This window comes from Trematomus bernacchii, unplaced genomic scaffold, assembly GCF_902827165.1.
Source record: "Trematomus bernacchii unplaced genomic scaffold, fTreBer1.1, whole genome shotgun sequence".
In the NCBI taxonomy this organism is placed as follows: Eukaryota; Metazoa; Chordata; class Actinopteri; order Perciformes; family Nototheniidae; genus Trematomus; species Trematomus bernacchii.
In genome coordinates, this window is record NW_022987828.1 from 5,839,466 (window position 1) to 5,851,863 (window position 12,398).

The 12,398-nt window shown below is 37.7% G+C and overlaps 1 protein-coding gene across 1 annotated transcript; it reads right to left on the reverse strand.

Annotated features, from left to right (window-relative positions):
* Positions 1-355: 355 nt before the first annotated feature.
* Positions 356-8,046, reverse strand: LOC117499718 (isoaspartyl peptidase/L-asparaginase-like). Its single transcript, XM_034152303.1, has 7 exons — positions 7,934-8,046; positions 4,410-4,600; positions 3,402-3,544; positions 3,029-3,192; positions 2,649-2,767; positions 2,383-2,493; positions 356-1,931 (listed from the first exon to the last, which is right to left on the reverse strand). Exons 1-7 carry the CDS (start codon positions 8,044-8,046, stop codon positions 1,723-1,725), a joined length of 1,050 nt encoding a protein of 349 aa, XP_034008194.1. The 3' UTR covers positions 356-1,722.
* Between the last annotated feature and the right edge of the window lie 4,352 nt (positions 8,047-12,398).

Sequence of the window (12,398 nt, forward strand, 5' to 3'; positions counted from 1 at the left end):
TGGATGTGTTGGATGGAGTAATCCAGTTCTCAGTGAGAGCAAGGAAATCCAGAGACTGCAGGGAAGCGTAGCCAGAAATGAAGTCAGCCTTAAGAACAGCTGACTGGCAGTTCCACAGGCCACCTGTAACTAGATATTGGATCTCAGTGGAGCATGTTGGATAGACGAGAGCAGGCCAGTTATAATGATTAGGAGATGCACGGGGCCAGTAATAATTGCGAGAAGACACATGAACAGGAATGGAGAATATACACATGTTTTTAGCAAGAGTGGATAAAAACACCAGCGATACTTAGCTCATTTAAAGTAGGATTTACCTCCTCTTTGTCTCCTCTTTGTCTCCTCTTTGTCTCCCTCGTGACTCCAACAGGACTCTATTGTCTTTGTCAGTCTGACGCTGAAGCTGACTGACGCTCCAGGAAAGTGCTACCTGAAATGGACACCTGATTGCTGAGTTGTCACAGCTGTGGGGCCACGCCCCTTTAATTAGTTAACTCTCTGCAGCTGATGGGCCTCAAGTGGCACAATAGTTTACAATTACATTAAACCCTAAGTTATAAAGTTATGAGGTAACCCTTAATACAGTTACCCCTACTCAATAAAGCCCTTTAGTATTCTACAAATGTTTGAATCAAAGTTAACCCGAGCAGCCAGTTAGTTCAGTTTGAAGGTTTCTGTCAAAAATAATTGTCCCAAATTTCTGCCTGAAAATGCTATAGCGGTTTTGAGATTAAAATCACAATTTCAATCAGATCAACTACAGGGTATTAATACAGAGCACACACAGTGAAACAGAGAAGTATAAAAAACAGAATATTACTCACACAATTCTAGAAGTCACCAGTTGTTATCCTAACAAAACTGGTCCGATTTAAAGTTCTCGAGATTTACAATAATCTACCAGCTTTCATTAATTATTTCATTGTACATACAGTATGTAGCTCTGACGTGCTAATTCATGAAGAAAACTAATTTCCTTTGGCTACTATAGTGGCAGCTTTCAACAATGACAGACAGTGTGGTCCAAACCATAGAGAATTAGTAGAAAACAATTAAGAAATATGTGTATTCTATAGCTCCAGACTTTGACTTTAAAGAGTAAAAACTGTGCTAAGAATGTTATTGGCATAACTTTTCATTCAGTCTTTCATTTGGGTCTAATCCATAGCACAGAACATCCTGATCCACTGATGCCCAGACTTCGAGTTGTTGTTTCAACCGTTTTTTTTTTTTCCAAGGCTATAAATATAAGCTAAAACGTTTTCGGTAAAAGGGTGGCGCGCATGTTGTGGGACACACTTTCAGTGTGAAATTACTGTTATTTAAAATATGTTTATGATTTAACAAATAGATTGTACCATTACAAGAGACATATATCAATAGAATAATTTTAAAAAAAGTAAATAAAAACCCTATTTTAAATGTTATATTTGACATTCAAGTTGGTCACCAAGAAGCTGGAACAAGAGAAAAATGCCATTTTAGGGGATGTTCGAGAGCTATTTGATATTTTAAATAATATTTGGAAACCACTTTTTCTACAACTTAATATATATTTTGTCTCAAGTAAGTAATTCCCTTTGGCTACAAGCACCAGTGGCAACTATCAACAATGATCCAGTGTGGTCCAAACCATAGAGAATTAGTAGAAAACAATTAAGGAAATGTGTATTCTATAGCTCCAGACTTTGACTATAAAGAGTAAAAACTGTGCTAAGAATGTTATTGGCCTAACTTTTCATTCAGTTTTTCCTTTGGGTCTAATCCATACCACAGAACATCCTGATCCACTGCTGCCCAGGCCATTCGCTCTGTGCTAAACGTTGCTGCCCACTGTCCTGACGGAGAAACGACTATAGCGCCTCCTGCACCACGGACACGGTCTCCCATGTACTGCAGAGACAACTGGGAAGAATCTGCTACTGATTTACCTGTGAGAAAATATGGAAATCAATGGAAAATCAATATTCAGGAAATCAATGTGTGGTCATATCCTTTAACAAGTGTGTCCATGTTCCCGTACCATTGTCAAAAAGAAATCTGACACCAATGTGTGAAAAAAAATCAGACCTTCTTAAAACTTGCAAACCATTGTCAATGAAAGCCAGAATGTAAAAACAGCTAACACTACATCAAAGTGGGACCTCATAGTAAACAGGACAATAAGACCGTATTTCATTATTTGAGTCCCACAGTATCTAACTTTTCCTCATTTGCCTTTGGCCTAAATATATAACTAAACCAACTCTCTAATAAACAAGTTCATTTAATAACTGCAGCCATAGTTATAATGACTACATTTCCATCAAATCAAGACCAGATAAAGTCCGACCCATATGTGGCCTGTCTTAATGTAGAGAGTTTTAAAGTGTGATACTTCACCTTGTTCAACATGTGAAAGAATGAGTCTGGCCAATGTCACTTTGAGAATAGATTCTCCATGGCCGGTACATGACACTGCACCACTGAGGTTGTCTGCATATCCTCCAGAGCCTAATTTACAAGAAAGAACACGGGAGAAAAAAACATTTAATCTACTTTTCTTTTGCTAGATTTCACACATTGGTGTCCTTAAATACTATAAAAAGGTTGGGAGTGCAACTGAAATTATAAATGTTCTTTTACAGTGAAAGTGAATGAAGTCATACCAATGATGGGAGAATCTCCCACTCTGCCAACCATTTTATTTCTGATGCCTCCAGTTGATGTTGCACATGCCACATTACCATCAGAGTCCACAGCGACCGCCCCAACAGTATCATGGGCCCTGGAATGACAACAAAAGGATGTAAGGGATAACATATTTCACTTTGCATATAACAAGCAATCATCACGTTCTGCAGTATTACCCTTTATTAAACTCTCTTTGCACAAGCACATTCTCTGCCTAGTAGGATCCAGGGTTATATATATTATATTTATGTTTGATTGGGTAGTGTCCCACCATGCTATTTAACATGAAAAGATTATGTGAAGAATGAATGAATGAAATTAAGAATAGCATGGGTTAAATGATGAAGATACTTGCCACTGAGAGTTGAAATCCTCCATAACTCCAGTTACATAGTTTTTTTGTTTGTCCCACTCTTTCCTCTCATTCTCAGTCACCAGTTCATCAGTGGGGATGGTGGCCATGCCGATACTCTCTGCAAACAGGTTTGCACCTCTGCATGCCAGTATGACATGGGATGTCTGACATATTCAATGGCAGCGGACATGTAAGAAAAATAAAATGGATTTGAAAACCGTTTCATTATCCTGCAATACAATAATCCGTACCAAAAAATAATAATAAAAAAAAGATTCAGTCCAAATCTGTATTCAAATAAGTGTATTTCTTATAGTTATTGGTCTTTACTGTTCCTTCAAAGAAAGACAAAAGCAAGTATTTAAGACAACACCTTTTCCATCACTGCCCGTGCCAGTGACACAGGATTGGCGATGTTCTTCACTGAAGCCACGGCACCACTGGCAAGTGTCCTTCCATCCATGATAATGGAATCAAGCTCCACTTCTCCATCAGCATTTAGCACTGCTCCATGCCCTACAATCACAATCAAAGAAACGTATATAATGGTTCGGATACAAATCTGATGTGCCAAGCTATTAGTGAGTCAGCGTGTGAACTGAAGGTCTTTTATCTGCTGAGAAACTAAATGAAATTCAAGAGCGACAGACAGAGAGGATGTGAGAAAAACCGGCTTTTCCTTCCTTCTTTGGAAACAGAGGCTTTACGCTGCCTGCTACATCCTCTCATATCCACAGGGTGGTGACAAAACAGTATAAAAACAGCACAGTACTGTGAATGACACATTATTGATGAACAGATTGTATTTACTCGTACACATTTGTTTGGTACATAAAACACATTTTAACATGTTTATTAGTTTTGATGAATTCAATAGCTTTTAAGTTCTGCAATGTAGTTGTAGTAAATGTAACTTCATTGTATAAACATCCCTTCAAACCTTAGCCTCAGATTGCTTATAATAAGGGTAAATAGGAAGGTTATATTTCAAGCTTGTTATGAAAATAAGTTATTGGGATGTTTTTTTATCAACTAAGATTTTTTTACTTTAATTGACTTAATTTATAGAAAAATTGGGCTTATTATTTACTTATATTTTAATATATATGTTAGAAGTACAATATTATATATTAGTAATAAATCTTAGGTTTGGGCCATATTCAATAATAATTTTAGAATTAGCAACAAAAAGTTCACCCAGGGCCACAGTTGGCCCCCAGGCCGTAGTTTGGATGAATGTTGGCATCCCCACCAGCAGATGGAGACATTGGGCTACAGAAAAACTGAATTTGTGTGCATATATACTCATTAACCTAGTGCAGACTGCATGGCATACATGTTTAAATATGGGAATGTGAACTAGTATTTGTGTACAGTATACCTGCATTAAACGCAGGGTTATCCTCCAGAGCCCTCACGGCTGCCTCTACAGCATCCAGAGCACTTCCTCCTCCTTTCAGCACAGAAGAGCCTTGACGTGCTGCAGCCTTCACTCCATCCACAGAGGCCTTGGCCAGGTCCTCAGGTATGGCCCACGCCCCCCCATGCACCACCACCACTGCTGACATCCTCCTGCAGGAGAACACAGTGTTAAAGTATGTTTGATGACATCTTTAATTTGTCTCAACTGTACTCTGCTCTGTTTGTGGATGTGCTTTTATTGTATTTTTGTTGAATTTGTTAATTTGCAAATGTAATTTTATTCTTGGTTTGTACTTTAAACTGATTTATTTTTATTTTATTTTATTTATTTTTTAGCATTATTTTGTAATCTGCCGTATGTCTAATGCTGGGGAATTTTCGGTTGTGTTTATGTAATGTCATGAATGTAAAAACTCAATAAATACATGTTTTAAAAAAAAATGTGTCTCATCCTTGGAGGGTTAGTTTAACTTTTTTCAAGAAAGAACAATCAAATCTACAATCGTAAAGGAAAAACACAAAATTACAATAAAAAAATAAAAAATGTAAATATTCACAATATGCAGAAAGGCCTTCTAAAATACTAACACATCTATTACCCTACAACTTTTGCATTAGGGGGCATGGTAAGAATGTTCACTTTGTATGCCAAATCCATCCATCTAATGTAGTTTATTTCAGATGCAGGACTTCTTCAAAACTTCTTCACATAGAAAACAGCCTCGCATCTCAAATACAGCATTCAGGATCATGTGACATGTTCAAAAGCTCAATCAAAACATGCCTCGACTTGTTTCAACTTCTTTTCCCAAGGCATAAAATGACTTTGAAACACGAGTGACAGGCAAACATGAAACTTTCCCTAAACAGAGTAACTCCAAAAACAACTGTCACCATGATTTGCATGCAGGCTTGCATTTTGATTCATTTTAATAATATAAAATGGGATGTAACCTTTAGTTTATCATTACTGTCAGTGTGTACATTACTGCAAGTGTTGGACTGAGTCTACTACTACACTGCAGGACACGTGTGTATCCCGTAAGGCAGTGTGGCTATGGGATTAGTTTTGTATCATAAAGATAAAGCAACACTTTCTCCGAATAAAGCAAAACTATGAGTTTAAAAGAAAAAAAAACTGAGTCAAGCAAAATAAAATAAATTTAAAAAATAAAACTATAAGTTGCAAACAAATCATTTGTGTAATCATGTAAACTATAAGTATTTTTTCTTTGTTTTAACATAGGTTTTTGTTTGCAGTTCTTGTTTCTTCTTTCTCAATGATCAGACTTTTGCTCTCGCTCCTTCACTTTTTGTTTGAGATTCTGACACAAACCTCCCAGGTGGGCGGGACTTTCAGGGGTGCGTCCCCATTGGCTACTCAGTTTTTGAGTTACAGCCTCCAGCGATTGTACAGTGCAGGCAGCTGCGGTGCGGTAGCTGAGCGTGGACAGAAGACCCCCACAAGAACCAGCATTTCAATTATTATAATACTACAAGTGACCATATATGTAAGTATTGATCATTTGTGTTGTTTGTGCTGTACTATACGGTCTGTTTCTTTATTGTGTTAGTTAAGTGAGAAGTAAAGAAAAGCTGTGTTATGAAAGTTAGCTTTTGCTAACTTTAGATCCACAATGCAAGCTAGTAGCCTAATAGCAGGGACAGCTACAAAGCGAGCAGTGAGTGAGTGAGCGTTCAGACACCGGCGCACACACTCAAACGGACTCGTGTGCCTGTCTGACTCTACCAACAGGCTTTCATGATTCTGTTTAGATATGCAAGTATAAGCCATGATAGCTTATTTTATTAACACACTAATTTGATATGAAAATCAATGGAGGCTGAGTTAACTTTGTAGGAAAACCTACCGTCCATGATGCCCCTGAGCTGTGTTTTATTTGTTAACTTCATTTTTTGCATTTCCTAAAATATTTATTTTCCTCTCATATTAACAGTGTGGATCATTGAGACAGCGTGGTGTCCAGAGGTCTTATCCCGTGTTCCCACTTCCACTGAGGGGACAGCACGGAGGGGGGGCATGAAGAGAGACCTGCACCATCTTCATCCACGCTGGCGTTGCTGTTATCACTGGCTCAGTGTCATTTCATTTGACCAAATGTCTTTACATATACATTTAATAGATGTTATTATTATCCACCTTTTTGTTTTATGTCCTTTAATTTAAAACATTCTTTGAGACTTCATCTTCGGGTTCAAATTTCAATAAATGTAATTTGTATAATCACTCTTTTGTCTTTATTCTACATGAAAATGTTAGAGATTCCATTCAAATCTGTTGATTATTCATATCTTCCTCAGGCTAGGAATAGTAGGCTATGTCGAATTTTTAATGCTAAATGTATATCATTTTCTCACAGGATATAGAATGAGACAACACCGTTTTTATCCATTGTGTATGAATGCTTCAGCTCTTCAGACCAACATAGTAAGATGTGAGCATGTTCCTAATTGTGTTGGTATGCAACCTAGGTCTGGTCTGTTTAATAAAGCAAATCTGCCACTTTTATATTGTAGAATTTGTTCAATTAAAGCAGTCTTTAATTGTTTGTCCTAAACATAGCAATATATGCTTTTGAAATGTAACATGTCTTTGAAAAAATAATAGTATACAGTTTATATTGTGTATCACCTTTACCTTGAAAATACATAGATGTGTTTTTTTAATCTATAAAATAAATAAATAGACAGACAGACAGACAGACACTTTATCAATCCCAAATTGGGAAACTATTTAACAGCAGCAGCAGTGTGTTCAGGTATTAAAATATTCAAAGTTGGAATAAAGTATAAACTACACAACACAACAGTGGCGAGCCGTCAGGGCCCTCTAGGCCCTCTGTGAGGGCCTAAGATATTCCAAAAAATAATATTTAAAAACATTAAAAAAATATATATTTTTTAAAAATATATATTTTTTTTATATTATTTTTGTTATATTTTTCATTAGTTTTACCGAAAAAAAACTTGATTTAATAAAATAACATTTCCAAAGAAATAATTCCTTCGAATCTGCCTGTTCGGTCTGAAAGAAGGTCTGGCCCTCTCTGCGATTCACAGAGGGCCCGCTATAGTAACTGAACGAGAGAGTAATGTCAAATGACAGTACAATTGACCAATCATATCTTCCCTCTAAATGGGTGGGTTACATTATCGCGGACTTTATGACAAGTTCCGCCCGCTGTGAAACTTTTCTTGTTTCCATAGCAACAACAACTTCCTGTCAACAGCGTGAACTCGCCTTCAAAATAAAAGCATGCCAAATTACACTTAAGACATACAACTGTAACGAAAGTAACAAACACAATGCAATATCATTTTCAATGTCAAAGAACACAAATTGGGTTCACAGGTGTTGTTTTGTGTGGTAGAGGGTCGCTGTCATTGAGCCAACAGTTGTCTGGCATTATTTTTGCGGCTGGTTGAATCAAAATGTACAATAAACATTCGTTCTTTTCATACCTTTGCTGATATTCTCGCGTAATCCCTGGATAGACAACTTCCTCAACAGTCAGTTCGTAGTCAGTCAGTGTTTTGCTCGCATTCTTCCCGAGAGCCTGCATGGCATGCTGCATACTAATGTCAAGCCATATCGTTCAAAGTAAGACTTCCGGTAAAGTTTTTCATAATAAACCCCTGTAGACCAACTTGAACATTGAGTAGTAGGCGTAGATCAGGGCTTCTCAAACTCCGGACCAAGGTCCGGATCCGGACCGAACTGCAAATCAATCCGGACCGAACCCTGTGTCCCATTATAAAAAATTTAAAAAAATTATTAAATTTTTTTATTTTTTTTTAAAATTCTGATTCTGATAAATATATGTACATCATTGTGTACGCGCGTCTTGTGTCTGACGCGTGTCTGATTGTGAGAATGAACGTGCATATATATTTACTTGTGTGCGCGAGCGTGACACGCATTGCAGACCGTGACTTTACTGGCATTGATCCGGACCAGTGACCTTGTATAAAGTTCACAAGTGGACCTTTAATAAAAAAGTTTGAGTACCCCTGGCGTAGATCATATAACTGCCTTAAAAGAAAGTGTCATTGGACTGACGAATTTATGTTTTCAAATGTCTTTTGACACAATCATTTTAATCATGTACTCATGATGTAACCACAAGCAACCTCCAAAACAAGCCTCTATTTTCACCTTTACATTAATATCATCCCAAGCGATTGGTGTTGCTTCAGAGTAGAATGTATTGTATTTTTGGAATACAGAGAAAACATTGCCAATAGTATCCTACTACTACATACATACTTGATAAATACAAGTATGGCCTGTCCCTGTTTATGAAGTCTCTAAGGCATTATCTCAAATGCTATGTATTGCACAAAATAGTGTGACGGTTGATGTTTGAGAATAAAAACAGACAAAAAAGCTTTGTAAGGGTCACAAGGTCAGGAAGGCCTGAGGTGGATTTATTTTACAGGCCAGTTCTGTTAAAGGAACAGAAGTGTGTTATATAGTAGGGAATTTATATAGCTTTATTTTGAAAACAAAGTTTGAAAACCTCTGGTACGTCCCATAGACTGTATATATAAACTCTGGTACGTGCACACAGCAGCGTTAAAAAAATCTTGGAGGTGGGCGTATCTGAAGTTTGGGGATTTTTTGCGAGCAACGCGACCAACAACCAATCACATGAATCTCCCGCCCCCGACATACAAAGCAAAAAAGCAACATCATTTCAACCAATCAGCGTCGTCAAATCTGATGGTCACAGGGCTCCTACGTCAGCGCCCGGTGCAGTCTGTTAGTTGTTTGGACTCGTATCCAAGGAGACAAAACAGGAAGCTGTCATACACTCTGGAAGCTACCATTAGCAGCTAATGAAAACTCAGTTTAAAAAAAAAAGAAATTGAATTATGGATCATCAATCATTTTTCAAAGTGACAGACACATTGGATTAACCTATGGATTAACCTTCAGCTGCATTTTTCTCGTTTTTGATCAGAATTGTTATTCTGCAACAAGCATTCTGAGCATATCTCCGTGTTTTGCTACCTAAAGCTACGTCGTGTGATGTCTGTATTTGCTTCCTCTGTAGCGAGTTCTGATCGCTCAGTGATGATACTTATATTTCTAGAATCTGTGGAATCTCAGCTTGTTAGCATAAGCTTGTTTGTGCATATCCGATAAGTATATCGATTGATTTATACCTAGAGTGCGTTAGCATTTTTTTGCTCAGGGCTCATTTAGACGCTTCTTGTGAGACTTGTGTTTTGTTTCGGTAAACATGGTTCATATCATCAGTTAGCTGCGTTTCCTCTGAGTAGGACACATGAATAGTTTATTACATTTTAAGAAGCCCTGAGACACAGTTTCGTGAGAAAAAAAAACGGGGGAAAAAAGCCCCTTAACAGGTTAAATGGGAATTAAATCATTTTAAGTCATTTTGAGTGTTCCCAAAGCCCCGGTGTTCTGCAGTTTGTGTGGGCCTACTGTACTGTTGCACAGTTTATGCTGTAGAAACTATGTCCAGGACAAGGTGTTTGGAAGTTTTGGAAGATTCATAGCTAACCACACTGAAGTTATGGAGGTATTGATCAGTCTTCTCATATTTTTAAGCCTCAAATTGTCCTTCCCCCCCTAACATCACCAGAAGTCATAATTTAGGGGGTCTTTTCTAAAAAAAAAATAGCGGGGGAGCATCCCCCCGGACCCCCTAGTATTGTTTGATCACCATTTCCACAGCCCCACCTAAAATATTTTCCACCAGCCGCCACTGCTCCCCAAACAGGCGAAAACCTACCACTGTCTCTGCCACCTCCCTCCATGCCTGGCTCCTCCGGTTTGTATCCCGGTAGGTGAACAGGGACTGAAAGCACCGGGTGATTCCCTACCGCTATAATTAATTTCTCCTCCATTTTTTTGGAATATGAGGAAATGACCTGCGGTATGTCTCTCCCAGCATACACGCGGTTTGATTGGCTAGCGCTTGTACTGTCAGATTTGCATAAACGGGATTTGATTGGCTGATGCTTCCACCTCAGCTTCAAAAGTTGAACATTGCTCAACTTTTGAAGCCTGATTAGATTCGATAACGAGGGGAAAAAGAGGCCAGAGTTTACCAGATGACCAAACAATCACAATGAGTGCATAGAGGAGGGTCTTCTGTGATTCACACATAATTGCTGTAAAAATATCTTCACAAAGTTGAACAACAAGTTAAAATTCCCAATTATCCTTCCTCATGCATGTTCCTTTTCATTTTCCCAGCAAATAATAAAGGTAAATAATGTGCAATACTGTCAAATATAGACTCTTATAGACCTTCACACTGAATGCACAAGATAAACAAGTACTGCAAATAAAACAACTTGTTTTGATCAGGCACATTTCTTTTTATTGCACAGTTCCTCTCTGCAGACATATTTAGTTATATATAACCTATCTTTCAGCTGCACTATTTAGGTCTAAGCTGATGCATTTAGCCATGAATTGTGTAACATTGCACTCTGACCACTAGAGCGCAGTAAGTCTGCATGGGATGCTTTGAACACTTTTCAGAATTGATACAGAGAGAGTCTAAGTTCAAATTGTCACTTGCAATCCTCTTTGTCTCTAATGACATCTCGTCTGATAAAAAAAAGGTATTCTTCCCATCTGCACTGATAAACATCAATGTACAAGCTATTTTGCCCATCCATATTTTCAATATGAAGGAGCACATTGTGTGATAATGTCTTTTCTGTCTAAATTCACGTGCATTTTATACGATTACAAGATTAACCACACTAACAGTTATAAACATCATTACCATTAGTAGCCACAGCAGGATTATCATCATCATTGATATGAATCACATCATTGAATGAAATTAAATCAGTGAAGGTTCAGCAAGCATGAAATGCAAAGCCAGTACTGGCCGACATGGGTCCAGTCACTTATTGTAGGCCATCAAGCAAAAGAATGAAATTGTGTCTCATTTCAGAGAGAAATAAGTTGTTAATTATAAAGAGAAATGGCAAAGGACAAGCTATGATCTGTAATGGCATCTTATAATGCCATTTCACAAATGAGAAGAAATAGCAATTAACAACATCAATGAAATCAAATCAGATTAAATGTTCACATGTTATGACAGAGAAAATATGTTGTATTGTGACCTCTGAAACCAATATGCATTGCACCATGTATTAGTCTACCAAACAAAGAAAAACGTCATACTCATCTTTAATGTCAAGATACTTTAAAGGTGAAATGGAAGAAATAGTGTTTAAAAAGTAGCTACATATTAATGACACACATGAAAAAGGAAGTTATGTGGGCATAGTCAACAAACTTTCATCTTATGTTCATACCTATACTTTTAACGTTTATTGATAGTCTTACATTTGTGGTGGAACAATAATAGATTCATACAAATTGACTCTCATTCACCAGTGTGTATTCCCCCCACAGTCTTAGTGATTCTGATCAGAGCAGTCTGAGTCAACTGTAAAGGTCAAGTGGAGCTACAATTGGTCGTTCACCAGCCTCTTCTGCTCAAACTGAAGAGTGAGTAAGTAAAGCAGCCTGTGTGCTGCGCTTCAGATGACTTTAGGACTCAAGCCAATATCATACTACGGGACAAGGGAAGCGTTTCATATGGGATGCATGCTTACACTGCTGACACCACTGACATTGCTTCATAAAGACCTAATGAAGCATTCACTTGACATTGAAACCTCTTTAAGGTAGTGTCATATAATTCACTTCACAAGCAGACATAGCTCTTCTTGACTACCTGAGCCCCCACATCACAGGATGTGAGAACTATACATTATTCTGACTCTTATACTGGATTGTTTACTAGTAAACATACCGAGGTAGGCTGATTAACATCCAAGTGCACTAATGAGTCAGACTATTTGCCCTACTGAAAAAAGCAAATGCAACATTAGAAAGAGCTCCTTTTTGTGGTTTATTCTCGTG

Excerpts from the sequence above, each read along its gene's own strand:
- LOC117499718 (XM_034152303.1), bottom strand. The coding sequence starts at position 8,046 with ATGCAGCATGCCATGCAGGCTCTCGGGAAGAATGCGAGCAAAACACTG. Across the intron at positions 3,545-4,409 it reads TAACCCTGCGTTTAATGCAG|GGCATGGAGCAGTGCTAAAT; the intron begins GTATACTGTACA and ends TTGTGATTGTAG. Across the intron at positions 1,932-2,382 it reads TCTTTCACATGTTGAACAAG|GTAAATCAGTAGCAGATTCT; the intron begins GTGAAGTATCAC and ends ATTTTCTCACAG.